This window comes from Python bivittatus, unplaced genomic scaffold (assembly GCF_059951505.1).
Source record: "Python bivittatus isolate LINGU-HERP-01145 unplaced genomic scaffold, Pbiv_v1 ctg000320_np1212, whole genome shotgun sequence".
In the NCBI taxonomy this organism is placed as follows: Eukaryota; Metazoa; Chordata; class Lepidosauria; order Squamata; family Pythonidae; genus Python; species Python bivittatus.
The window spans coordinates 1,606,527-1,634,304 of NW_028277052.1; the positions used below are offsets into that span (position 1 = coordinate 1,606,527).

The following is a 27,778-nucleotide window of genomic DNA, read 5'->3' on the forward strand; positions in this document are numbered from 1 at the left end:
TCTGAGCAAGAAGCACGCATGCCCCCTTAGCATCGTTTACTGAGAATGGGGAGTTGATCTTGATTTCTTCAACCCACTTAATAAGAAAGCCAGCTTCTTTCCCCTTCCACCACCTCCTTCTCCAAGTAGAGGCTGGAGAATGCCTGCTGCCCAACCATGTAAAAGCTTTCCTGGAGGACAGCGAGTAAGATGACGGGCCCTCCTGGTTTTAGAAGGGAACTGAAATTCTTTTTCTGTGAAAGTTGGCTCCATTTCCCCTGAAATCTTGCCAAAGGCTCATCACCCACTTTTTGGTTGGTTTGGTTTGAGGTTTTAAGGGGTCTGCTCGATGCCTCCACCTCTTTATGCCTACAATTTACCAACCAGAAGTTTTCTTCTGTTCACTACACCCTCTTCCTCCTCCTCCACCTGATTCTTGTCAGCCAAAGCCTTCTTGGTCCTATCTCCCTATCTGATCCTCTTCAAAGGGGAGAGGCAGAAGATCCCTCTAAGGCACAATACTTGATCAGACGGTTTGCAAGGAGAACATATTTGGATAGCCGCTTTTATGATGAGGGCTGGAGGACTTTTCCCATGTTGAAGTCCCCCACCCACTCTTGACCCGGCAGAAAATTACTTGCCACCGTCATCAAGACCAATAGCCATTGATCCCCACGGCTGTATGTCCAGGCATGCAGGAACCCTCATGCTATCATTTTCTTTTTAAATGCCTTATGGTGTAGCACATGGTCTCCACCAATCTGTTTTGTTAGTGTATAATTCAGTGCAGTTTGCGCTCTCAGAAAATGAGCTGCTTTGGTGTAAGGGTGAAGGTGCTGGACGAGAAACTCGGCGTCCAACCGAACATCGCTATGCACTACAGTAGAGGTTTTGGTGGTCATATTTTCAAAGGAGGGGCTGTGATGTGGTCTTCTGCCCAGCTGCCTGAGATTCAGGAATCATCCAGTCTGGGACCCAATGCCACTGGTCCCTCCCTCCTCCTCCATGGGACCTCTGAGGCGGCAAAGGCAGAAATTAGCTTTCCTGGGTGCTGCCCCCCTTCCCAATTCCCAATCTTGACAGATCTTCCCAATCCTCCCCATTCCCAATCTTCACAGATATGGTCAAGGGACTTGGGATCCTGCAGGGCCTCCCCTTGAAGTGAGAAGGTTGTGGCTTCCGTTTGTCAAATGCAAATCACATCATGGCCACATAGAACAACGTGGTAACCATGATTTAATAAACCCAGAAGGATTGAGTGACTCCTTCCTTCACCCAAACATGGAAGTCCCATTTTAACCTCTTGTATTGGGTAAATTCAGCCTAAGAAACTTTTGCTAATCTTGGTGCCCAAACTTTTTAAGCCTGCTAGAAAGTGAACATTCGCCATTGACCAAAACAAAAAACAACAACATTGGCCTGTTAATTAAATTAATGGAAACCTGGGTGAATGCTAACATTTCCATTGTTTTCCAGATGCTTTCTTTATTTTTCGTTAAATGTTCATCTTAAATCACTAAAAATAGATCAACACAATACATGCTTGTTTTTCAAGATTGCTTTATTTTAATTTCTTCAATTAACCTCACAATGCGCCTGTAGGCTGAGTTATTATGGCCTTCATTTGACAGTTAGAAAACCAAGGCTGAGAAGAGGCCGTGGCAGAGATGAGCTCGGAACAAGGACCTCCCAGATTCAAAGTGATGCTGTGGCTTTAAGGACACGATTCAGCTACTGGGTTTACACTTCTTTCTCCTTGCAGGCAAGAATGACATACTTTCCAGAGTAATCACTGTCATCCATATGGGTTCTGAAAATTCTGGGCTCCACATTGAACTCTACTATGGCAAACCCAGCTGCGCTAAGGCCATCTTTCAGGTTCTCCTTAGTAAAGGGTAAATTGTAGAACCTACGAGAGACCACCCTGTAGTAATTGGATCCTAAAACCCCACCAAGTACCAAATATCCCCCGAGTTTCAGCAGAGAGCTGATATTCTTCAAGGCAGCCTGGAAACTCTCCTGGTCTTTGCACGCAGCCTCCAGGCACAGTGTGGAAAGCAGGCAGTCAGCTGGGGCCAAAGAGACGGGAGCCACTGGGTTGCTTTGGTGGACATCACATCTGAGAACCTGCTTGATGCTTCTTCGCAGCTTTGCCTCCTTCTCTGCACGCGTCTCCCTACGGGGACATGGAAAAGCCAACGGATTATTCACTCTGGAATTGGGGCGTATCTGGAATGCGCTGAAGCAGCTTAGAAGTGGTGGCTTGAAGTCGCTCTCCAGTACAGCTGAAGTATGTCGGGAAACGGAATGATTGAGCACCCTTTGTCTGGTATGTGCAGCCTTTGATGAATGCCCTGAACTTCTAGAATGAAATTCCTGTTGTTTGCAATAAGGGGGCTCAAACGAGACATGGAATTTTGAAGGGGAAATCTGCTAAATATACAGCAGGGTTGCCAGTTCTGAAGGCTGCTAGAACAGCAGGACCTTGCATGCGTCTTCATATGAACAGCTTAGGAATGGACCAATTTAGCTCCCGGCTCTGAAATGTTTCCCCAGCCTTCTGTGCAAAACACTTCTCCTAATGGCACTAGTAGAGGCCAGACTCTCCAGCCAGGATAAGGAACTTGGTATTCTCTGGATGTTTGGAACGTCACCTTCAGCCAGTGCCACCCAGTATCCCATCTCTCATCAAGATGACCTTTCACTTCCCACACCGAGAGTTTCAAGGGTCAACATTCCTTCGCTGACGTTTCTCCATTGCTGCCATTGGCGGACTTCGTCCTCATCAGCTGTAAGTAAGATGAATCCCCCCTTTTTCCTTCAAAGTGCTGCTCTTTGCACCCCCCTACCTGTTTCCCTCCAGCTTGCATATATACTTCACCACCTGGGACCAGTCAAAAGCGCCGGGCTCATTCTTCAGCCACTTTCTGATTTCCTGGCAGTTCTGCTCCAGATAATCCGTGGCAATGATGCTCTCGAAGGACCCACAGGCTGGGAGGAGCTGATAGATGGTGGGGCCGCTACCAATGTCGATCAGGGTGCCACCCTTCAGGACCCCTGGCAGAAACAAGGGGAGGGTTTGGAAGGGGGAGGAGAGAGGGAAAAGATTCAGGTTTATCTCCTCCCATCTCAGAGCACCTTTTCCAAGGGGAGTCATTATGTGAGTTCCCTGATGATGTTCAACTGGATGTGATGCCTTTCCAAGACCAGATATGGGAGAAAGAAAACATTTAGCTTCCCTCAGCCAAAGACTGGAGATCAACTATAGCATTAAAAAAAAAAAAATCATTCTTGGGAACACTGAAACCATTTTTACAGCCCAAATGTTAAAAGCACAGAGAATACCTGACCATATTTGGAAGATACCAGAAGACGTCTGTGTCTTAAGCCCCTCTTAAAGTTCTACTCTACATGGAAGTCTTCAGTGAACCCTGTGCTTTCCCCCTTTTCTTTCTCCCTCTGATTTCTTTTTAACTACTGAACACTTACGTGGAATGCTTTCAATTCATTGTAGTTTTAGTTGCTGGAATCTTATTTCCCCCCCTTTGCATTTTATTAGGTTTCATGATCACCACTTTCAGATGTCTGAATGCAGGAATGCAGCAAATACATACATTAAATAAATATGGCATACAAATCTGATAGGACCTTCAAAACAGCAAGACCATGAGCTTAACATAGCTTGAAGATCAGCTTTCAGGGGCGTAAAAAGCTGCTGAACACCACGTCAGGTCCTTGGCCCAGAGTTTCTGGTGGAGGTCCTCCCTAGAGATGCTGGAGACGTTCAAAGACCTGTTCCCTGGAGCTACAGTCTGCCTCTTTTCACGAGCCTCCTCGCCCTTCAGAGTTACAGCAGTGAACTGATCACCTACCTGAAGAAAAGATTTTGCAGAAGCATTTCAAAAAAAACTCAAGGATTTCATCTTTTAAAGACCCTTCCCCAAAATGTAGGTATTCCAAATAAGCTTTGGGATCAAATTCATTCTGGTAAATATCTCCCGCAGTGAATTCCGTCATGGTGTGATCTCTGTGCGTGCAGATACCAAATGCACGCTCTTCCTGCCAGAATCCTCTTTTAACCCAGATGAGGCGATTCTGTGCCAAACGGCTTTACCAGCTGTTCTCCTCAGCCTATCAGCAGCAGGTGCAGCTGGACGTTGGGACTGAAAACTTAAAATCCTTTGACACAGGCCCCAATGAACATTTGCAGAGTATTTGGGTGACCTTTAAAATAATGTCACTAAAAATATGTCACTAAAAAAGCACCATTAATAATGACTAAGTATGATTTATAAGAACTGGCTGGACATGCTGAGAAGAAGTACACGCCACCATTTGCACATCACAGACAGATCCTGAGAACCAACACATGAAGTTTTCCAAATTGTGCAAACCTCACAGAAACTGCTCCAGGAACATTGTCAGCTGAGACATGGGTCAAAAATGCTTCAAGCAAACCCGGAATAATGACCCAGTGTTTCTAGAACTGCGTGTAAGAAGAAGGAGAAAAGAAGAAATTTTCTTTGCAACCCTTACGTTTGAGCGTAGGATTTACAGCATCTTTCAGTAGCTCCTACAAAGGCCTCCACGCATGGGTCATTTCTCACCCCAGCAGTGGTGGGGCAATGCGATAAGATGCTACAAATAGGGAGGGAGGACATGAACTAAGTGTGTCCTTTCCAAGACCCCATTCAGAAGTTTAGGAGCAAACCAACCAAAAATGTTTGCAACAGTTGGATGAAGGGCGCATATTTGTCCCACTGGAATTCTTCCCACACCTTAGACTGACCTCTGCTATCCTATCGTAAGCCTATCATTTCTAGCTGTTACAGTCATTGACTTCCACTTTCTCGATCTCATGTTTATTTACACCCAGAAGCATAATCAGGCCACATTTTAAGGTACAAAGCTTCCATAAGCTTTCCTTACCTACTGAATTCAACAAGATTTAAATCTGGCTATTTTGCCTGAAAAGAAAAACCAACCTAGGCTATGAAAAGCTTATTTTTATTTCAATAAGAAATGCTATTCATTGGTTTGTTTCCAGATGTTGCGCTGGGCTTACAGCTGGGGGATGTCTCACTTTATTCAGTCGTTGGCTCCCTCTGCTGGTGTTGCTCTGCCTAATCCATGTGGTATCCATACAGTGACGAAGCTGATGAAGACGTGGCTGGCATGCCAGCGGAAGAAAGAACGATTCCTTGGCTGACCTCAGGGTCAAGGCTCTGCTGCCTCTTAGATATGCCAATCGTGTTCCAAACAATATGGTGTTGTGGTGTGGTGTGCGTGTTGTTGGCATAAAAGGCCGTAATCGTGACCCAGGCATCGCTGATGCTGCCTCGAGACCCTGAACAATGTCCCTTGTGGATGCAACCACGGAAGTCCCCAAATTGCTCCAGATCTATGCTGGCCCAGAGGTATGAGAATGGCCCTCCCCTGCCACGTGGGCGATGTGACAGACAACCTAGTCCGAGTCTTTGGCAGAAAAGGATTTCAGCGTCTCAATGGGGTGACCGCGTTCCTTCCACTGGATGAAAGGCTTCCTCTCCAGGCCAAGGGCCACCTGTGTCTCACACCAGGGCATCGTTGGGATGAAAGAATTCCAGTGCTAATCCGGAAAGGAAGACCTGAACTTTGGAGAAGAAATAGGGGACTTTCTTTGATGGCTGAATGGCCCACTTCTTGTCATGGCAACGAAGCGCTACGATAAAGCAATTGGGAAGAAGATGTCATGATCTTCCAACAGCCCAGCACATGGCAGCTCTCATTCATTCTTCAGAGCATTTGCGCTCCTGCCCAACATCCAAGCATCTGAGGAAGACCCAGAGCTTAACAAAGCTGTGATTCTCTTTTGCAGTTGTATACTGACACAGTACGCAATTACTTCGCAAGAAACAATCTTTGTACAATCCGCTCTTTCACTAAGTCGCTGCATGCTGGTTGTTCGTTGTCACATTCTTTAAGAAAGTGTTGGGAGATATGAGGTGAAGCAATGTGCGTAACAGGGAGTGACATCAATTACACAGCCACTTACAAAACCACAAGTCTCAGTCTTATTGGATCACACTTTATATTAGGGACGATCTTGGATCCTGCTTGCAATTTCTTCTGATGTTTTGCTGCGATTTCACTGGGTTTCCGTGCTTCAGGCCTGCTGAGGTAAAGCATGAAGTTGGAGAAAAATATCTGGTTTACATAGTACACAACCCATACGTTGCATAATCTTTGTTGTTGAACAGACCACAGTTGGCTAGGTTTAACTGTCAAAGGAATGCCTCAGCCATGGTTTACAAACCACAGCAGCTAAGTTTCCAGAACAGAAGCTAGATGGGCACCCGTATAAATTGCTCCTCAACTTTTGGAGGCAACGGTCACATTTGAAAGGCGGAGGGCCCATTGCCAAGGCTGCGACTGCCAGGGATACAGGCAGTTCTCCATGTAGAATAGGACACAACACTGAAAAGTCAGGTGGGAGATGAACCTGATGCGTGTGTGTGGGGGGGAGTGTACATCAATAGCCATAAGCATTATGTTGGCAATGCCAGCGCTAAGCCACCGTTTGGCTTACCGCAACTTATGTCATGAGGAGGGTCCAGCTGCAGGGGACCCGAAGGACCTGCTTTCTGGTGGGCAATGGGGCTGGCTTCTGCTGCTCGAAATACAAACTGACCCGGGCCATCCACACGCCCCGGATGCACTTTAGCACACTGTACCCAATCCATGCTGGGAAGCACATCTGCATCTAGCAGCCTGAATGTTTCTGGCTGGATTTACTTCAGGAGGACGACCCTGGAACGCCATCAGCAAGCAGAGAGGATCCTCTAACAATCCTGGCTGATCGTATCACCTCTCCTGCACAGCAGGCAACCATTCCGCCTCGGCAGGTCAGTTCAGCCACTTCGCCCCAAAGAGCGCAGCCCACACCAGCAAGCCCAGAGGCTCTCAACCGCCGCGGTGAGCCGCCGCCGCCGCTGCTGCTGGCCACGAAGCTCCACGTCCTCGGCCCCGGGTTTCTGGCCTTTGCGAGAGGAGCACGACGCGTGGCCCTCCCGTCGAAGGAGCGACTCTCCCAGGAGCGAAGGAGGCGACCTCGCAGCTGCGGGCGCCGCTCGCTAGATGGCGGGGGAGGGCTGAGCAGGAGGCCGTGCCAGCGGAGAGCAGAGCCCCGCAGCAGCAGCCAGGGACGCGGGCGAGTGTGGCCGGCGCAGGGAGGGGAAGCGGGCCTGCGAAGGACGCCCCCCGGCAGCCGATCCCCTGGCGGCGGCAGCCCGGGGGTGCCCGGGCAGGGAGTGGCTGAGGGCTCCCTGGGCGGCCAGGAGCGCTCCCATCGCCTCAGCCGCCCGCGCGGTACAGTCAGCTACTCCCAGGGAGGGCCTGACCAGGAGAAGGCCCCCAGCTGCACCGGGGGGGTGAAACAGCTCAGGCTGAACAGCTCGCAGGTCTGGCTGTGCTTGCCGGCACGGTCCCGCTTCCCGAGCCGGCCTACCTCGCAGGGGTGCTGGTGGGCGCGGAGAAGGCCTCCGATGAGGCGCACCCTCGACGCCCCGCCCGAGCGCGGCCCAACTCCGCCGCGGGCCGGGCGAAGGGGCAGAAGACACCCCCAGCGACCCCCGCGGCGCCCCGTCCCGGTACCTGGTGGAAGAGCTCGAAGACCAGCTCCTCGGTGACGCGGGGGTCGAGGTTGCCCACGAAGAGCGTCCAGTCCGCCTCCGCCGCCGCCGCCGCCGCCGCTCCCATCGCCTCAGCACGCCGGCGGCCCGGCAGCGCATGCGCGCGAGTAGGGGCAGGGCCTTCAAGTCGCGCGCGGCTCCCTCGGCCTGCGCAGGCGCCTTACCGACCCGCGCGGCCTCCTCCCGGGCTCTCGGCCCCACTAGACCGCTCAACGGCGCATGCGCGGAGCCACTTGGTCTTCCGGACCGCGGGAGCGGAACGGCGAGCGAAGGCGGCCAAAACGCGGGAGCCGCGCGCGGCGGAAGCCCCGCCCAAAGGGGGCCTAGTTCAATGAATATCATCTGCGTTAAATGCGCCTCTCCTCCCTCCTAGAGAAGAGTGCCCTGTGGTGTCCCTGCGGGAGTCCCGGCTCTGACTGTAAAGGCAGCCAAATTCAGTAAAAAGGGAGGACTTTGCACTAAACACAGCCCAATCTGATTTTTTCTTCTTTAAAAAAAATCCATTAATTAATCACTTAATGGTCTACTTGTTAAATATTTCACTAAACAGTCATTTAATCATTGGCACGTGGTCCATCAATTCTTCCTGATCCAAATCATTGCAGGGTATTTGTTGTTGTTGTTGTTTAGTCGTTAAGTCGTGTCCGACTCTTCGTGACCCCATGAACCATATTGCGCCAGGCCTTCCTGTCCTTCACTGCCTCCCTGAGCTTGCTCAGTTTCATGCTCATTGCTTCAGTGATGCTATCTAACCATCTCATCCTCTGCCGTCCTCTTCTCCTTTTGCCTTCAATCTTTCCCAGCATCAGGGTCTTCTCCAAAGAGATCTCTCTTCGCATTAGGTGGCCAAAATATCTGAGCTTGAGCTTCATTATCGATCCTTCCAATGAGCAATCAGGGTTGATTTCCTTTAAGATTGACTGGTGTGACCTCCTAGCAGTCCAGGGAACTCTCAAGAGTCTTCTCCAGCACCACAGTTCAAAGGCATCAATTCTTCGGCGCTCGGCCTTTTTTATGGTCCAGCTCTCACAGCCATACATTACTACTGGAAAAACCATAGCTTTGACTATGCGGATCTTTGTCGGCAAGGTGACGTCTCTGCTTTTTAATATGCTATCTAGGCTTGCCATAGCTTTCCTCCCAAGGAGCAAGCGTCTTTTAATTTCATGGCTGCAGTCTCCGTCTGCGGTGATCTTGGAGCCCAAATAAATGAAGTCTGTTACTGCTTCCATTTCTACCCCTTCTATTTGCCAGGAGTTGATGGGTCCAGATGCCATGATCTTAGTTTTTTTAATGTTGAGTTTCAAGCCAGCTTTTGCACTCTCCTCTTTTACCCTCATCAAGAGGCTCTTTAGTTCTTCTTCACTTTCTGCCATTAGGGTGGCATCGTCCGCATATCTGAGGTTGTTGATGATTCTCCCTGCAATCTTAATTCCGGCTTGTGATTCTTCCAGCCTGGCATTTCTCATGATGTACTCTGCATATAGGTTAAATAAGCAGGGTGACAGTATACAGCCTTGTCGTACACCTTTCCCTATTTTGAACCAATCGGTTGTTCCATGACCGGTTCTAACTGTTGCTTCTTGGCCCGCATACAGATTTCTCAGGAGACAGGTAAGGTGGTCTGGTATTCCCATCTCTTTAAGAATTTGCCACAGTTTGTTGTGATCCACACAATCAAAGGCTTTTGCATAGTCAATGAAGCAGAAGTAGATATTTTTCTGGAACTCTCATGCTTTCTCCATGATCCAGCGAATGTTGGCGATTTGATCTCTAGTTCCTCTGCCTCTTCGAAACCCAGCTTGTACATCTGGTAGTTCTCGGTTCATATATTGCTGAAGCCTATCCCTAAACCCAGTTTTCAAAGCTGTCCTCGGTTACCCAATAAAGAAATGTTACTCTGCTACGGAACATCCTCCTCCGTACAGCAAAGCAAAAGAAAGGAAATTTGCAAAATTCAGACCCTGCGTCCAGCCATGGCGCGGCTTTCCTGCTTTCTGGCTTGCTGGCTTGCTTGCTTGCTTTAACCGACCCGATTTTTAAACTCTCCCTTAGGATCGGGTTGGGGAGCAGAGAAAGCAACCGCCGTGAGATTTCAGGACACGGAGCGGGTCCCGTGTGAGAGGCCGCGCGTTGCATCCGGTGCGCCTTCTCCGGTGAATCCCCCTTTCTGCATCCCTTCCGGCGGGTGGCACGTCGGCAGGCAGGTGCCCCGTCCTTCACTTTGCGAGGGCTGGTCTGCAGGCCGGCCCTCCCCTCCCCGCCAGCCCCCCTCGCCAGTTCAAACTGACCGTCAGTTCAGCGAAACTGGATGGAGGACAAGCTCTGCCAGTTCCTGTCTTCTGTCCATTTATGCCAAGGAGAGTTTTAGGCCTCTTCTTCCCAACCTGGGATCCTTCTAATGTTGCTAACGATTCCACCCTTCCCAGATTCCGGAGACACCATTTCAGAGAAGGCTATTTCAGGCTCTGAATGCGTGCGGGTGACCTTTGGGCATGGCTTCAGAACCTCTACAGATGGCCTGCCAATTTCATTCAGGAATAGTACCAAGAGACAGAAGCAAATAGTAGTTTGAGGTTTGGATGAGGTCCAAAGTGCATGGCCGTTCAGATATGCTTGGCCAGCAGGTTCAAACTTATTGTTCTATCTGCAAACTAAGACAGAAGGACCACCCAGCATACAACTGGCCTTTGATCCCCGGTGGACTCAAGGGAAACGTTCCCTCCCACCCTACCCCCACTTTCGTCCCACTTGCAAACTCTCTGCTTATGCTGGCTTGCTTCTTTGGGGAATTGTTTCAACCCAGTTTTGGGCCTCCTTGATGTAATGGATCCTAGCTGGTCCAGAACAATAACACAGGCTCCTTGGGCATGTCTGAAAAGCAGTGTTCCCTGGAAGCTATGTGTGAACCCATAATTTTTGAAGTTTTCTACTAAGAGCCATGACCCTTTTGGCACCCCGGAAAGAGAGGGCCTTTTCCAGATGAATGGGTGCCCTTTGCTGACCCTTGTTCTCCATCACGGCAAGATTAGCTGTTTTTGTTTTTGAGTAGGCGTTCTTCTTCTTAGTTGGCCAGCAAACATATTTCAGACGTTACTTGTCTCTGAGCCAAATCCTTGCTACCCCTGAGAGCGCCCTAGACAGGCCCTCCAACCTCTGGATGTGAAGGGATGGCTTTGGGTTAGAGGCGATCTATCTGAAGAGAGAACGCAGACTGCAGTCTTTCTGTTCTTCTGCCCCATTTTGCTGCAAAAATGCTCTTTTGAGTAGTGGACTGACTTTCTAAAGGGAGGGAAAGAGATTTCACTTTAACTAAATACGTTGGGTCAGTCTTGCTTAAAAACAGTTCAGACAGACCAATGTCACCGGTTTAACCATAAATAATGCAAGTGCTGTGGATAATTCTATTTTTATGTTTGCCTTTTCCCAACTCATAAAATATCATTAAATCCCCAGATATCCAGTAATCTAAGCACTCTCAGCCGAGGACCACGTTTCCAGTAGGCCATATTCCCGAGAACTGATAACAAGGACTTGTTGTATGAAAGACATCGAAGAGTCAGAAGATTTTCTTCAATCAGCCCTTAAGTAATTTTGACAAGACAGAATGGAAATCCATTTCTTCCCACTCTATTTTCAGAAAGCAAAATGACAACAGGTCCATAAAACATTCTGTGGCACCTGGAATTTGACAGACTTTTTGAAACATCCATGCAGGCTCTTTAGGTGAGGCAGGTAAGCGGGGAGAAATGGGAATGTAAAGTTATACAGCAGGAATCTCAACTGAACTCAGTCCCTCCCTGCTCTGGAGCTACTAGTATCTTTCTTAGTCATGGCTGTCTGTGTGTGTGTGTGTGCGTATGTTTGTGCCTGCACACCTGTGCAAGAGCATCTTAAACTGGAGTTCCAACTTGGTCACTTGAGAGATGTACTCGAATGTAGCCTTCATCATTTGCAGGAAACTGGCAGAAGAATTATGGGAATTGTAGTCTAACATCTGGGAAACTCCAGGCAGGGAAGAGCTGCTGGTCTGAGACAAAATGTGCTTCTCTCGGTGCAGCAGACTTGATTTGGAACACCTTCCTCTAATCCTTTTAATCTTTAATGGCTAAAAAGAAGGACAACTGTAATCTCAGCAGCTTCTAGTGGCTATTTTGCCCACGTCCTACTTTTCAGATTCTGCGTCTCTGAGCAAGAAGCACGCATGCCCCCTTAGCATCGTTTACTGAGAATGGGGAGTTGATCTTGATTTCTTCAACCCACTTAATAAGAAAGCCAGCTTCTTTCCCCTTCCACCACCTCCTTCTCCAAGTAGAGGCTGGAGAATGCCTGCTGCCCAACCATGTAAAAGCTTTCCTGGAGGACAGCGAGTAAGATGACGGGCCCTCCTGGTTTTAGAAGGGAACTGAAATTCTTTTTCTGTGAAAGTTGGCTCCATTTCCCCTGAAATCTTGCCAAAGGCTCATCACCCACTTTTTGGTTGGTTTGGTTTGAGGTTTTAAGGGGTCTGCTCGATGCCTCCACCTCTTTATGCCTACAATTTACCAACCAGAAGTTTTCTTCTGTTCACTACACCCTCTTCCTCCTCCTCCACCTGATTCTTGTCAGCCAAAGCCTTCTTGGTCCTATCTCCCTATCTGATCCTCTTCAAAGGGGAGAGGCAGAAGATCCCTCTAAGGCACAATACTTGATCAGACGGTTTGCAAGGAGAACATATTTGGATAGCCGCTTTTATGATGAGGGCTGGAGGACTTTTCCCATGTTGAAGTCCCCCCACCCACTCTTGACCCGGCAGAAAATTACTTGCCACCGTCATCAAGACCAATAGCCATTGATCCCCACGGCTGTATGTCCAGGCATGCAGGAACCCTCATGCTATCATTTTCTTTTTAAATGCCTTATGGTGTAGCACATGGTCTCCACCAATCTGTTTTGTTAGTGTATAATTCAGTGCAGTTTGCGCTCTCAGAAAATGAGCTGCTTTGGTGTAAGGGTGAAGGTGCTGGACGAGAAACTCGGCGTCCAACCGAACATCGCTATGCACTACAGTAGAGGTTTTGGTGGTCATATTTTCAAAGGAGGGGCTGTGATGTGGTCTTCTGCCCAGCTGCCTGAGATTCAGGAATCATCCAGTCTGGGACCCAATGCCACTGGTCCCTCCCTCCTCCTCCATGGGACCTCTGAGGCGGCAAAGGCAGAAATTAGCTTTCCTGGGTGCTGCCCCCCTTCCCAATTCCCAATCTTGACAGATCTTCCCAATCCTCCCCATTCCCAATCTTCACAGATATGGTCAAGGGACTTGGGATCCTGCAGGGCCTCCCCTTGAAGTGAGAAGGTTGTGGCTTCCGTTTGTCAAATGCAAATCACATCATGGCCACATAGAACAACGTGGTAACCATGATTTAATAAACCCAGAAGGATTGAGTGACTCCTTCCTTCACCCAAACATGGAAGTCCCATTTTAACCTCTTGTATTGGGTAAATTCAGCCTAAGAAACTTTTGCTAATCTTGGTGCCCAAACTTTTTAAGCCTGCTAGAAAGTGAACATTCGCCATTGACCAAAACAAAAAACAACAACATTGGCCTGTTAATTAAATTAATGGAAACCTGGGTGAATGCTAACATTTCCATTGTTTTCCAGATGCTTTCTTTATTTTTCGTTAAATGTTCATCTTAAATCACTAAAAATAGATCAACACAATACATGCTTGTTTTTCAAGATTGCTTTATTTTAATTTCTTCAATTAACCTCACAATGCGCCTGTAGGCTGAGTTATTATGGCCTTCATTTGACAGTTAGAAAACCAAGGCTGAGAAGAGGCCGTGGCAGAGACGGGCTCGGAACAAGGACCTCCCAGATTCAAAGTGATGCTGTGGCTTTAAGGACACGATTCAGCTACTGGGTTTACACTTCTTTCTCCTTGCGGGCAAGAATGACATACTTTCCAGCGAAATCACAGTCATCCATATGGGTTCTGACACTTCGGGGCTCCACATTGAACTCTACTATGGCAAACCCAGCTGCGCTAAGGCCATCTTTTAGGATCTCCTCAGTAAAGGATAAATTGGAGAACCTACGAGAGCCCACCCTGTAGTAAGTGCATCCTAAAACCCCACCAAGTACCAAGTATCCCTCAGGTTTCAGCAGGGACCTGATATTCTTCAAGGCAGCCTGCAAAGTCTCTGGGTCTTTGCACGCAGCCTCCAGGCACTGTGTGGAAAGAAGGCAGTCAGCTGGGGCCAAAGAGACGGGAGCCACTGGGTTGCTTTGGTGGACATCACATCTGAGAACCTGCTTGATGCTTCTTCGCAGCTTTGCCTCCTTCTCTGCACGCGTCTCCCTACGGGGACATGGAAAAGCCAACGGATTATTCACTCTGGAATTGGGGCGTATCTGGAATGCGCTGAAGCAGCTTAGAAGTGGTGGCTTGAAGTCGCTCTCCAGTACAGCTGAAGTATGTCGGGAAGGAGAGTGATCGATTTTACCGCCTGGCTCTGAGATGTTTCCCCAGCCTCCTGTGCACAACACTCCTTCTAACGGCACTAGTAGACGCCAAGCTCTATGGCCAGGATAAGCAACTTGGTGTTCTCCGGATGTTTGGACATCACTTTCAGACAGTGCCACCCAGTATCCCACATAGTGAGGGCTGATGTGAGGCGCAGACCAGCCATCTGAAGGGGCCTCGGTTGCCTGCGTTGCTTCTCTTACCTGGCAGTCTCGAAATTTGCATCATACTGGTGGTGCCCTGGATCAGTCTTTAGCAACCCAAAATGTTCAGGAATGAAATGTTGGCATTTGAATGCACTATCGGAGGGGAGGCCCTCGGACCGAACCGAACCTCCGTGCTTCACCAAAGAGCTGGTTTAGCAGCTCTACGCTCGACTCGGACTGGATATTCCCTCCCTCCCCTCCCAATTTCCCTTGCTCTGTTTTTCTTGACCTCCTTGGTCCCCTGCCCCCCAGAAAGGGCCCTCCGTCCCTTTTTCTCTCATCAAGATGACCTTTCACTTCCCACACCGAGAGTTTCAAGGGTCAACATTCCTTCGCTGACGTTTCTCCATTGCTGCCATTGGCGGACTTTGTCCTCATCAGCTGTAAGTAAGATGAATCCCCCCTTTTTCCTTCAAAGTGCTGCTCTTTGCACCCCCCTACCTGTTTCCCTCCAGCTTGCATATATACTTCACCACCTGGGACCAGTCAAAAGCGCCGGGCTCATTCTTCAGCCACTTTCTGATTTCCTGGCAGTTCTGCTCCAGATAATCCGTGGCAATGATGCTCTCGAAGGACCCACAGGCTGGGAGGAGCTGATAGATGGTGGGGCCGCTACCAATGTCGATCAGGGTGCCACCCTTCAGGACCCCTGGCAGAAACAAGGGGAGGGTTTGGAAGGGGGAGGAGAGAGGGAAAAGATTCAGGTTTATCTCCTCCCATCTCAGAGCACCTTTTCCAAGGGGAGTCATTATGTGAGTTCCCTGATGATGTTCAACTGGATGTGATGCCTTTCCAAGACCAGATATGGGAGAAAGAAAACATTTAGCTTCCCTCAGCCAAAGACTGGAGATCAACTATAGCATTAAAAAAAAAAATCATTCTTGGGAACACTGAAACCATTTTTACAGCCCAAATGTTAAAAGCACAGAGAATACCTGACCATATTTGGAAGATACCAGAAGACGTCTGTGTCTTAAGCCCCTCTTAAAGTTCTACTCTACACGGAAGTCTTCAGTGAACCCTGTGCTTTCCCCCTTTTCTTTCTCCCTCTGATTTCTTTTTAACTACTGAACACTTACGTGGAATGCTTTCAATTCATTGTAGTTTTAGTTGCTGGAATCTTATTTCCCCCCCTTTGCATTTTATTAGGTTTCATGATCACCACTTTCAGATGTCTGAATGCAGGAATGCAGCAAATACATACATTAAATAAATATGGCATACAAATCTGATAGGACCTTCAAAACAGCAAGACCATGAGCTTAACATAGCTTGAAGATCAGCTTTCAGGGGCGTAAAAAGCTGCTGAACACCACGTCAGGTCCTTGGCCCAGAGTTTCTGGTGGAGGTCCTCCCTAGAGATGCTGGAGACGTTCAAAGACCTGTTCCCTGGAGCTACAGTCTGCCTCTTTTCACGAGCCTCCTCGCCCTTCAGAGTTACAGCAGTGAACTGATCACCTACCTGAAGAAAAGATTTTGCAGAAGCATTTCAAAAAAAACTCAAGGATTTCATCTTTTAAAGACCCTTCCCCAAAATGTAGGTATTCCAAATAAGCTTTGGGATCAAATTCATTCTGGTAAATATCTCCCGCAGTGAATTCCGTCATGGTGTGATCTCTGTGCGTGCAGATACCAAATGCGCGCTCTTCCTGCCAGAATCCTCTTTTAACCCAGATGAGGCGATTCTGTGCCAAACGGCTTTACCAGCTGTTCTCCTCAGCCTATCAGCAGCAGGTGCAGCTGGACGTTGGGACTGAAAACTTAAAATCCTTTGACACAGGCCCCAATGAACATTTGCAGGGTATTTGGGTGACCTTTAAAATAATGTCAGTAAAAATATGTCACTAAAAAAGCACCATTAATAATGACTAAGTATGATTTATAAGAACTGGCTGGACATGCTGAGAAGAAGTACACGCCACCATTTGCACATCACAGACAGATCCTGAGAACCAACACATGAAGTTTTCCAAATTGTGCAAACCTCACAGAAACTGCTCCAGGAACATTGTCAGCTGAGACATGGGTCAAAAATGCTTCAAGCAAACCCGGAATAATGACCCAGTGTTTCTAGAACTGCGTGTAAGAAGAAGGAGAAAAGAAGAAATTTTCTTTGCAACCCTTACGTTTGAGCGTAGGATTTACAGCATCTTTCAGTAGCTCCTACAAAGGCCTCCACGCATGGGTCATTTCTCACCCCAGCAGTGGTGGGGCAATGTGATAAGATGCTACAAATAGGGAGGGAGGACATGAACTAAGTGTGTCCTTTCCAAGACCCCATTCAGAAGTTTAGGAGCAAACCAACCAAAAATGTTTGCAACAGTTGGATGAAGGGCGCATATTTGTCCCACTGGAATTCTTCCCACACCTTAGACTGACCTCTGCTATCCTATCGTAAGCCTATCATTTCTAGCTGTTACAGTCATTGACTTCCACTTTCTCGATCTCATGTTTATTTACACCCAGAAGCATAATCAGGCCACATTTTAAGGTACAAAGCTTCCATAAGCTTTCCTTACCTACTGAATTCAACAAGATTTAAATCTGGCTATTTTGCCTGAAAAGAAAAACCAACCTAGGCTATGAAAAGCTTATTTTTATTTCAATAAGAAATGCTATTCATTGGTTTGTTTCCAGATGTTGCGCTGGGCTTACAGCTGGGGGATGTCTCACTTTATTCAGTCGTTGGCTCCCTCTGCTGGTGTTGCTCTGCCTAATCCATGTGGTATCCATACAGTGACGAAGCTGATGAAGACGTGGCTGGCATGCCAGCGGAAGAAAGAACGATTCCTTGGCTGACCTCAGGGTCAAGGCTCTGCTGCCTCTTAGATATGCCAATCGTGTTCCAAACAATATGGTGTTGTGGTGTGGTGTGCGTGTTGTTGGCATAAAAGGCCGTAATCGTGACCCAGGCATCGCTGATGCTGCCTCGAGACCCTGAACAATGTCCCTTGTGGATGCAACCACGGAAGTCCCCAAATTGCTCCAGATCTATGCTGGCCCAGAGGTATGAGAATGGCCCTCCCCTGCCACGTGGGCGATGTGACAGACAACCTAGTCCGAGTCTTTGGCAGAAAAGGATTTCAGCGTCTCAATGGGGTGACCGCGTTCCTTCCACTGGATGAAAGGCTTCCTCTCCAGGCCAAGGGCCACCTGTGTCTCACACCAGGGCATCGTTGGGATGAAAGAATTCCAGTGCTAATCCGGAAAGGAAGACCTGAACTTTGGAGAAGAAATAGGGGACTTTCTTTGATGGCTGAATGGCCCACTTCTTGTCATGGCAACGAAGCGCTACGATAAAGCAATTGGGAAGAAGATGTCATGATCTTCCAACAGCCCAGCACATGGCAGCTCTCATTCATTCTTCAGAGCATTTGCGCTCCTGCCCAACATCCAAGCATCTGAGGAAGACCCAGAGCTTAACAAAGCTGTGATTCTCTTTTGCAGTTGTATACTGACACAGTACGCAATTACTTCGCAAGAAACAATCTTTGTACAATCCGCTCTTTCACTAAGTCGCTGCATGCTGGTTGTTCGTTGTCACATTCTTTAAGAAAGTGTTGGGAGATATGAGGTGAAGCAATGTGCGTAACAGGGAGTGACATCAATTACACAGCCACTTACAAAACCACAAGTCTCAGTCTTATTGGATCACACTTTATATTAGGGACGATCTTGGATCCTGCTTGCAATTTCTTCTGATGTTTTGCTGCGATTTCACTGGGTTTCCGTGCTTCAGGCCTGCTGAGGTAAAGCATGAAGTTGGAGAAAAATATCTGGTTTACATAGTACACAACCCATACGTTGCATAATCTTTGTTGTTGAACAGACCAAGTTGGCTAGGTTTAACTGTCAAAGGAATGCCTCAGCCATGGTTTACAAACCACAGCAGCTAAGTTTCCAGAACAGAAGCTAGATGGGCACCCGTATAAATTGCTCCTCAACTTTTGGAGGCAACGGTCACATTTGAAAGGCGGAGGGCCCATTGCCAAGGCTGCGACTGCCAGGGATACAGGTGGTTCTCCATGTAGAATAGGACACAACACTGAAAAGTCAAGTGGGAGATGAACATGGTGTGTGTGTGGGTTTGGGGGGAGTGTACATCAATAGCCATAAGCATTATGTTGGCAATGCCAGTGCTAAGCCACCATTTGGCTTACCACAAGTTAAACACAACAACTGATGGTTAAACAAGGTGTGCTGTATGGCTGAAAAGAGGAAAAACCCTCTGCTATTATCCTGTTCTTGGCATCTGGTGACCAGAGGTGGGTTCCTTCTTTCCCCAGAGATCCTACGTGGGAATGATGAACTCTCATGGATACCCCTGACTTCTTCTTCTCTCAGTGTCAGAGGGAATTTTTCGGAGTTGATTTTTAAGCTCCGCCTTTAGGATCGTGATCTGGAAGCAGAGAAAGCAACAGCCGTGTGAATTCAGGACACGGAGCAGGTCCTGTGTGAGAGGCCCTACATTACATCCAGTGCCCCCTTCTTCGGTGAATCGCCCCTTTCTGCAGCTCCTCCCCACATCGGCAGGCAGGTGCTGCATCCTTTCCTTTTTGAAGGCTGCTCTGCAGGCTGGACCTCCTCCCCCAATTCCCCCCCCCTAACCACATGGGAGGTGAAGGCCAATTCACTTTGTTTCGATGCCAGCCCAGCTCCTCCTTGGCACTTATGGCTGGGGAAGCTTCTGCTTCAACCTTGAGGATTACAGGTAGTCCTCGACTTACGACCACAATAGGGTCCAGAAAATCCATCGTAATCAGTGCAGCCATTAAAGGAAGCATCACCAGACCGCATCCAATTTTATGACATTTTTTGCAGCAGTATTAAGCAAATCACGCAGTTCCCCATTGGTTTTGCTTGTGGAAAGTCCCCTGGGAAGGTCACAAACAGCAATCACGTGACCCCGGGATGCTGCAACTGTCGTAAATACATGTTGGTTGCCAAGTGCCTGAATTTTGATCACATGACCACGGGGAGGCTGCAATGGTCGTAAATGCGAGGACCAGTCATAAGTCACTTTTTTTCAGCGCTGTTATAACTTCAAACAGTCGCTAAATGAACAGTCATAAGTTGAGAGCTACCTGTACTGCACATTCTGCACGTTTAAGTTCCCAGGCTGATACGGTCAGTAACATATCTCTCTGTGCTAAGTTTATCCTTGCAGCTGTGAAGCTGTTTCTTAGTCAGTTCTGATATTTACTAATCTGCTTTCTAATGAACCTGGTCTCCTGGCCTTTTCTCTGCGTGGGCATTAACTATCCGCAGCACCTACTGAAGCTAGTAGCATCAGGGCCCCCAGGATGCTTCTCCACTGGAGCATCTTGTCTGCTGGGTGACTTACCCGTGAAAGGCTCCAGTCCTCAGTAATCACTCCAAGTGGGGATCAGGAAGAGGTGTATCGTTAGACTTCCACCTGACACTTTTCACTCTTGATAAACGACCAGCGTCTCCTCTCACCAAAGAAGATGGGCGATTGACGATGTCTTTATTCGCAAGGTACCGCTCCTCGGAAAAAGCCCTTAAGGTAGGGATGGGAACAGCCTCAGCCCACTTTCCAGCCACCTTCCCCGTTTCACGCTCAGTTACATTCGGCAACTCCAGAGGATCCCATTGGTGCCTTACCCTGGTAGCCAAACGAGAGACGATCTAAAGAAATGGATAAAAAGGCAGCAAGGAAACCAAGAATCGCAAATCTTCTTCCCGGCACTGTAAGATCTGCCAGACCCTGTTCCCAAAACCAAGTAAATCCCACTGAAACCCCACAGTGATTCAAAAGAGAGTTCTTTATGGAGAAGCAATCTACAGCGCTAAGGTATTGCCAAGACTAAAAGCCTGTGCGCGCCAAAGCCCTTTTCCTTCCCCCCTTGCTCCCCCCCCCCCCACAGTTCTTCTTTCTTCCTTCTTCTCAGGAGTTCATCTCCTCCTGGACCTCCGGCTGGTTCGACCTTGGCTGTTCACGAGAACCCGGTAAGAGCCCACCCGCTTCTAACGGAATTTTCCTTCCTCCCCCCCTTTCCAAACTGGCAGCACCGAGGGAAGCAAACAAGAAATTTAACTAATTGCTGACTGCGAGGATTCTGACCGGTACGTCGAGTGAGATGGCTGCCCCGGACAAAGCTGGCAGACTTGGGAAAGCCAAGGGAGGCTTCAACTGTTAATATTTGGATGGGAGACCACCGGGACGCCTCCCATCTGGAAACTAGGCGAAGGCAAAAACACCCCCAAAGAAGGAACGGCAAATCCCGCTTGTGCCGTTGGTGAAACCCCTGCAGGGACGTATCCTCGGGCGGCAAGAAAATTTGCCCTGCGCTCTACTCCAGAGAAGCTGACGAAAGTGCAATTCCTTAGGGATTCCCAGCCAGGAGGCAGCAAACACTGCGGAACTGGCGAGGGCAAAGCCCTGCCCGTCTTCTCAGAAAGGCAATCCCTGGCACGATCAATGTTCCGGCTGCTAAACAGAAGAGCAGTCAGATCTGCAAAAACTTGACGTAACAGCAGAGGACACCTTGGGCCGTAACAGCGCCCAACTCTTTGGTTGCAGCAAAGACCTCCCTATTTAGCCACTTCCTCCGAGCGTTTTCCCAGCCTGATTCCTCTCGTCCAGCCGACACCTAAAGACGCGGAGGCTTTCGCAGCTGCCTGCGAGGTCTGGGCAGGGCCCGGGGGAGAGGGTTCAGTCCCATGTGTCCCACCTCTCCAGTTCCGCTTGAAGTCGCAAAGGTCCAACCCTGGCCCGGTCGCGCATGCCCCACGCGGCCAGGGAGCTGGGCGCGCAGGTCAGCCCTGCCTGCGCTGGCGATGCTGAGAGGCTGGAGGAGCTTCTCCTAGGAGGCCTGCTGAAGTCACAAAGAGCAGCCGGGTCACTCGGCAGGGCACCGGCTGAGCTGCCCAGAGGGAGCGGCTGTGCCCTGGAGCCCCCCAGAAGGGTGTGCAGCCTTGGCCGAAGGCAGAGCTTCTGTTGCCACGCTCATCAGCCGGGGACCAAGGCCGCTTGGCAGACAGTTGCCCTAACGTGATGCTGCCCGATGGAAGGAAAGCTCCAGTCCGCGCCAGCCCATCTAGCCTCTCGCGTGGAACCGAAGTGGCTGCCCTGGGTGTGAGTGCAGAAAGGTAGCCTTGCCCCTCCCTCATGCTCCCTCTTTGCCCGCTGCTGTTCCTTGCAGGCTGGGGACTTCTGGGAGTTGATGTCCACTCCTGCTGGCTGGGGAATTCTGGGAGCTGAACTCCACGCTTCTTGAAGTAGCGCAGGCTGAGAAACCCTGCCCTACACCATTGGCTTGTTAATCCGGGAGTTACTGAGGAAACTGCCACTGCCCTGGTTTGCCCAGGGCCCCAAACCACGCCTTCTCATCGCTGAATCCGCAAGAGGGAGAGGTGGTGAAGTGGCAGGGCGCCCCGTGCGGAAGACCCAGGACTGAGTGGGTGGCGGGAGGGGACGGGGAGGGAAGAAGCCCGGGAGCTGGAGGCAGCCGGATGGCCCCTCTTCCCCCCCAGCCCAGGAAAGGGGAGGCTGCTACGAGGCACCCCTCTCACGGGGAAAAGCGGCTTTCAGGGCTCCCGCTCAGGACCCAGGAGAGCTGGTCTAGAGCAAAGCACGCCACGTCGCGGTGCTTGTTAGGTTCTGAGCTGCTTCGTCCCGGGCACCTCCAGGCCAGGATGGTTGCACCCGGAGGCCTTCCAGGGCACTCCTCCGCTGGTTCTTTACCACGGCGGATCCGACGCGTTCCTCTGTTTCTCACGGGTCCTGGCCCTGGCCCTGGCACCTCGGCTGCTGGGCCGGGTGGAACAAAGAGGCCCCCGTCTCCTGGTGCCCCGTGCCCGCTCGCTTTCCCAGGGAGCGGAGTGGAAACCAAGCCTTGCCGGCATTCCCCTGCTTCCCAGCGCCCTCCACGCTGGGCAGCCAAGAGGACCCGCTGGCCCGAACACACAGGTGCCCCCGGCCAGCATTCCGTCGCACCTCCTGCTGTCTCTCTTCAATGCGCTGTGCTGCTGCTTGCCGCTGGGCATCGGGGCGCTGATCTGCTCCCTGCAAGTGAGTCGAGGGGCATTTGGAACCACCTCCCCACCCCCCAGGTGCCCACAAGTTCTACCCCATCTTGACGGGGCGGATTTCCTTTAATGGTCAGACGGATACCCTGACTGGGGTGCAGGGGCCCAAAGGGGGAGATGCAGCACTCTTCCCATCTTTCCCCACAACCACCCTGCGAGGCAGGCTGGCTGCAGTTGGCCCAGGAAGCTTCCACGGCTGGGGATGGACCACAACCTGGAGAGAGGGCCAGGCAGCCCATCCATGCCTGGCCACCCTTTGCTCTGCCCGATGCTCATTGCTCTCTGCTCTGCCCACCCATGCAGGCGAAGGGGGCGCTCCGTGCAGGAGACACCAGACGCGCCTCCCGCTGTTCCAGCCTCGCACGCAGGGTGAACCTCCTTGGGGTTATGCTCGGAATCGTTCTCCTGATCACGATGGTCGTGGTCTATGCGCTCCACGTCTATAAAAATAAATGACGGAGAACCCCCCAGCGCCACCTTCTACTGCCAGACTGCGCCTGTGGGCACTCCCGGGCATCGCTTCAGTCCTCATGCCCAGGCAAGCAGCCCACCTCGGGATCTATGGATGCAGACAGCCTCTTTTGGATTATCACAAACTGCCTACACACACACACACACACGTGCGCGCGCACACAGACACACACACAGACGGAGAGTGTGCGCCTTAACAGCATAACATGCTGAATCGAAATAAAATTCCAATGTCATTTACGGACTCTGTATTTCATTCCGTTCCTCGATTACTCGGGAAATCAAGCGTGCTTGGTTCGTGCATTAGCGCATTTTCGTTAGGACCGTCAGTTCAGCGAAACTGTTGGCACCCAACGGAACAGAATGAGCATCCCATCAAGGGAACCGCAAGGTGGAAACCGACTCGCCCGGCCCTCCTGCGTTTCAGCCCATCAGAGGGCACTGCCCCGTTTAGGCGTGCCCACAAGCCAGGATAACAGGGCATCATAGCTTCTGCCCCGTTTACAAGGGGCACGAGGACAGGCAAACTGCACTCGCACCTCAGGCGAAGCCTAAATGTACTTTGCTTTCCGTGGCTCAGCGTGTTGGATGAACGTAGCCATTGCGCCCGGTAGACTGTAGCACCACGTGCATCTAGTCGACGACGGTTTATGCAATGCATCGCTGTTAAGCGGTCCATTGTCACACCGCAGTGCATGAAGGCCATCGCGGTTTATCCCGTGCTGGGGACAAGCACCTGGAATCCAGCCGTACCTCCGGGGGCAGCTGCAGACGTGTCCTGCTGTCAGTTGGGTGCGCCACGATTGCACAAGTCCCTCCCCAGAACTCTCCTGAAGCTTGTTCTTTCGTGCCCGAAGGAATCTTGGAAGGGGCCACGTCGAGGGGCCTGGAAGGGTCCGTCTGTTGGCCAGCGGGATGACCCTCCAGACGCTGACCGGGAGGGCCCGGGTCCAACGCGTGGGGAGCGGCCAGCAGAACACATGAGTTCAGCAAACGGGGCGCATCGGCTGGGGGCTGCAGGAAGAACCTTCCGGCGGTTCCCCCAGGGCACCTTGGCAGGAGGGGCCGCTGACCACCCTGCCCGACGCCCCTCCCCTCGGTCCTGGGACCGTCGCCCGCAGAGGGGCAGAGGCCGCCCCCGAGGCGGCCCAGAGAGCCCCGCGCACACAGGAAAGCAGGAAGCAGCCCGACCCCAGCGGCAAGGCGCTACTTTATTGCACAGCAGAACACATCTCCCATGCATCGCCTATGCGCCTGCAGGGAAAGGGGCGGGAAGGATTCCGGAGGCCATGCGCCGCGGCCTCGCCTAACTTGTACAGCAGCATCGGAACGGTGACTGGAGAAGCCTGTTGTGGTCGGGCCAGCGGCTGCCTAATTTTCATGGGCCGCATTTCTGGGCGAGCAGGAGGCACAGCCCCTTCCCATCCGCCACAGACGGGGGGAAGTTGATCCTGATCTCCTCAAGCCATTTGATAGCAAAGCCCGCCTGCCTCGCTGCCTCCTCCACCACCTCCTTCTCTAAGTAGAGGGCAGAGAACCGACGCTGGCCAACCATGTAGTAGTGCTCTTCAAGGGTTGAATGGAAGAGGAGGTGCCCGCCTGGCTTCACCAGGGAACTGATGTTCCTGAAGGCTGACCGGTAGGTGGGAATGTCCTTGCAAGCCCCGTCCAGGCACAAAGTGGAGATCAGGCAATCCGCAGGAGGAAGGACCAGCGGAGCCAAGGGGTTGGGCTGGGTCACGTCGCATTTCAGGACCTGCCTGACGGCTCTTCGCACCTTCTCTTCCTTCTGTGGCCACTTCTCCCTGCGGAAAGACAGGATGAGCACCACCTGCCCACCTCCAGACCTGAGTCAGCTCCGCTGACCGGGGAGTTGCCCCTCTTTCAAGGGACTAAGATGGGGCAAGAAACAGAAAAGCCCTCTCTCCGCCGGGATGCCCTCGTGCCTGGATCCAGTCTCAGTCGGGGACTTGCAAGGTCAAGGGCAGTGCTTCTCAACCCTGGCAACTCTAAGATGGGTGGGCCTCAACTCCCAGAGTTCCCCAGCCAGCAGGAGAGACTGGTCTAGGGCCGCGTCCCCACGCGGCTGCCGTGGCTCTGTCGCCAGCCTCTTTGTCCTGGCATCACCTACCTCACAGATTGGGGTGGGGGGCTATAAATCATCTCAACAAATTAATAGAGAGCCATGTGTGGTTCTGTCATCATGGCACCGGCCCGACTTAGCTCCTTGCGTCAAAGGGCAGCTGCAAATTCCTGACGGCAGTCTTTGTGGGCCGGTGCGCTGCTTTCCGAAAGAGAATCACCCTCGGTGGCTCCATGTGGGCTCTTCCGGTTTGCACAGTGACTTTCCTGCGAGGGACATGATTACCAAGCCTCTCCTCCTGCATTTCAGTAAATGGACGGATCAGCCAAAGTCTGAAGAAGACAGCCGTCGTCTCCTTTTCCCGAGACTAAATTAACCTGCGTCTTAAAGGGCGTCAAAGGAAAGGTGAGTTCTTCCCTGGCCTACCTGTCTCCCTCCAGCTCACAGACGTACTTCACGATGGGGCTCCAGTCGAAAGCCCCCGGTTCCTTCTTCAGCCATCGCCGCATCTCCTCCCGGTTCTGCTCAGCGTAGTCGGTGGCTATGATCTCGCGGAAGGACTCGCAGGCGGAGAGGAACTGGTGGACGGTCGGGCCACTGCCGATGTCAATCAGGGTGTCTCCCGTGATGCCATCTGCAGCCCGTCAACCCAACCACAGAGAGGTTCAAGCCCAGTCGGCTTGGGGTCCTTAACGTCAGCCATACCGCATGCTCAGAGATCAGCTGGGGCATGTTTTCCCCATCCCTCCCCATTCCCCAAACTGCCTCAGAAGCGCCAGACCTTCCAAGAGCAGCACCGGGACCACCTGGCCAAGTGGCCGCCCTTTCTCTTCTGAGCATCCCCACGCGCTCCTTTCCCACCAACCAGCTTGCCCCGTCCCAGGAAGAAATAAACACATTCGGAAGAGACTGGGAAACTCTTTCCTCAGGCAAATTGCTTGAGTCTTGCTTCCACATCGGTCTGCAGAAAAGGCCGCATAACGTTTGCGAGCCTTTTGGCATAGGCCTCCTGTAAGCTACTTCCACTCAGTGGCTGTTTGTGCACTGAAGAGGGCATCCGAGGAGCCCAGGTTGTCACTGGCAGAATTGTGAAAATGAAAGAATGAGCTTGAGACGCGCCAGTTGGTTCATCCTGACCATCTGAGTTAAACAAGCGTCCCTCACACTGAGGTTGGAATTGGGGAAATCAAAACTTACCCAGGATGAATGCCCTGTGGGCACCTTTCAGGAAAAACGTTAGAAGAAGGCCCGTTCCTTCATCCAGAGGGCCAACGTTGTAGTATGTTTCCAGATAGTCTTTGGGATCAAGATGCTCAGCGTAGACATCTTTCTCTGTGAAAGGCTCCCCCATCCTCCTTGACACCCCTTTGCCCACTGCTGGTCTGAGCACTACGCTTTGCTCTTTGCTCTCTCCGCCTCCTCATTTCTACTATTGGTATGTTTCTCGACACTCCCCACTGTTGCATGTTCCAGCGTGAGCTTCTCGTCGGTCTTCTGGCAACGGGATTTGGCTGAGGACTTGTAGTTCTGCCAGGCGGAGGAGCCTTTCCCTCCTGGCTTCCCCTACAGCCATCCTCCTTTCTCCCCTGTTGCACAGAGGGACAGAGGCAGAGGGACACAGGCACACGCGCACACTTCTTATTCTCCTCCCCCCCCTTTAAGCTACAGTATTTGTCTGGAGCCTCCTTTTTGTCCGTTCTGCTGTGGGCTCCGCCTCTCCCGGGTGCCAACAGGTCTTCACCCTCTTTTCTGAATTCAAACTCTGCTTCTTAAATTTCCGCCTCCCTCCCTCCTGCGTTCCCCTTGATCTGTTCATCTCTCACCCGTTCTGCCCGGTCTCCAGGGGGTTGCTAATTATAGCAGTCAGTGAGGAGCATCTATTTCAGCACCTCGTATATTCCCCAGCAGGTCGGAGCCCAGGAAGCCCAAAACGGAGAGGGCATTTTGCAGTCCGGTAGCTGGCACCTTCCGGCTTGGGTAGACATCGTGGTGTCCTGATACAGACCCTGGCACGTCATACCCACCTCCAGGCAACGTCTGGCTAGGGCCCGCTGAACTTCAGCCACTTTGAAATATAGACTTTCTCTCTGCAATGTTGCAGGTACTAATTTTAGGGAAATATTGGGAACTAAAAGACCTTAGTTTTGTTTTACAGTTAAAGAATATAACATTGGTTACCTGCCCAGTTTAGCAATGGTCATTTAAGGTTTTACTGGGTATGAATTGTTAAGCTGATTTTTAAGAGTTTTGGAAATGACTGATGAAGCATTTCATTCTGAGATTGACAGAGGAGAATATGGAATAACAATGCTTCTCCTCTTAAGTTTAAGGAAAGGATGAAAGAAAAACCATAGAATTTTTTTAATTGCTTCTCTCTGACCCCCAAATTAACTGAATCATATTACTTTTCCAGTTCTTTCGATTGACGAACGATGAATTTATGACCCAGTGCACCTTGTTCGAAACTGGCTTATGTGACGTGACGATGCACATCAATCTAAGTTTCTTTGCAGGTGCAGTTCGGTTACAATCCATGTACTGTGTGTTGATGTTGTTGCAATCAGTGTGGTGTTGTGTGCAGTACTGCGCTGTCCATTGTAGTTTGTCTCTGCGTCTTCTTTGGAATGCATTATTTTTATTTATAGATTTCATAGCTTTTGGGGGGAGCTGCCAGTTATGAAATAGTGACTACCCTTGAAGATAACGTTTTTAAAATAATAATACAACTTTCACTGTATTCTCCTGGGAAATTTCTTTCTGGCCTCCTCGTTCTAAGTTCTCCCTACGGGGAAAAGCAGGAGTTCTCCTGA

General features: G+C 50.7%; 3 protein-coding genes across 10 annotated transcripts; all 3 read right to left on the bottom strand.

Moving 5' to 3' along the window:
* Positions 1-1,522: 1,522 nt before the first annotated feature.
* LOC148216181 (nicotinamide N-methyltransferase-like) lies at positions 1,523-7,867 on the bottom strand. Of its 6 annotated transcripts, XM_088138902.1 has the most exons (5): positions 7,612-7,848; positions 5,063-6,133; positions 3,628-3,851; positions 2,829-3,036; positions 1,523-2,155 (listed from the first exon to the last, which is right to left on the bottom strand). In XM_088138902.1, the coding sequence occupies exons 3-5, from the start codon at positions 3,656-3,658 to the stop codon at positions 1,720-1,722; spliced, it is 675 nt and encodes a 224-aa protein (XP_087995028.1). In that variant the 5' UTR covers positions 3,659-3,851; positions 5,063-6,133; positions 7,612-7,848; the 3' UTR covers positions 1,523-1,719. The 6 variants fall into 6 exon arrangements, with proteins under 6 accessions (XP_087995028.1, XP_087995024.1, XP_087995023.1 ...); XM_088138898.1 differs by lacking the exon at positions 3,628-3,851 and having other exon boundaries at positions 3,852-6,130; positions 7,612-7,867; XM_088138897.1 differs by lacking the exon at positions 3,628-3,851 and having other exon boundaries at positions 3,852-6,133; positions 7,612-7,863.
* A 5,484-nt stretch (positions 7,868-13,351) lies between these two features.
* LOC148216182 (nicotinamide N-methyltransferase-like) lies at positions 13,352-17,174 on the bottom strand. 3 transcript variants are annotated; one of them, XM_088138908.1, is made up of 4 exons: positions 17,036-17,174; positions 15,601-15,824; positions 14,804-15,011; positions 13,354-13,991 (listed from the first exon to the last, which is right to left on the bottom strand). In XM_088138908.1, exons 2-4 carry the CDS (start codon positions 15,629-15,631, stop codon positions 13,556-13,558), a joined length of 675 nt encoding a protein of 224 aa, XP_087995034.1. In that variant the 5' UTR covers positions 15,632-15,824; positions 17,036-17,174; the 3' UTR covers positions 13,354-13,555. The 3 variants fall into 3 exon arrangements, with proteins under 3 accessions (XP_087995032.1, XP_087995034.1, XP_087995033.1); XM_088138906.1 differs by lacking the exons at positions 15,601-15,824; positions 17,036-17,174 and adding an exon at positions 15,825-16,789 and having other exon boundaries at positions 13,352-13,991; XM_088138907.1 differs by having other exon boundaries at positions 13,359-13,991; positions 14,804-15,824.
* Positions 17,175-24,078: 6,904 nt separating this feature from the next.
* Positions 24,079-26,926, bottom strand: LOC103060931 (nicotinamide N-methyltransferase-like). The gene is made up of 3 exons (XM_007444775.3): positions 26,166-26,926; positions 25,395-25,602; positions 24,079-24,690 (listed from the first exon to the last, which is right to left on the bottom strand). Exons 1-3 carry the CDS (start codon positions 26,317-26,319, stop codon positions 24,264-24,266), a joined length of 789 nt encoding a protein of 262 aa, XP_007444837.1. The 5' UTR covers positions 26,320-26,926; the 3' UTR covers positions 24,079-24,263.
* Between the last annotated feature and the right edge of the window lie 852 nt (positions 26,927-27,778).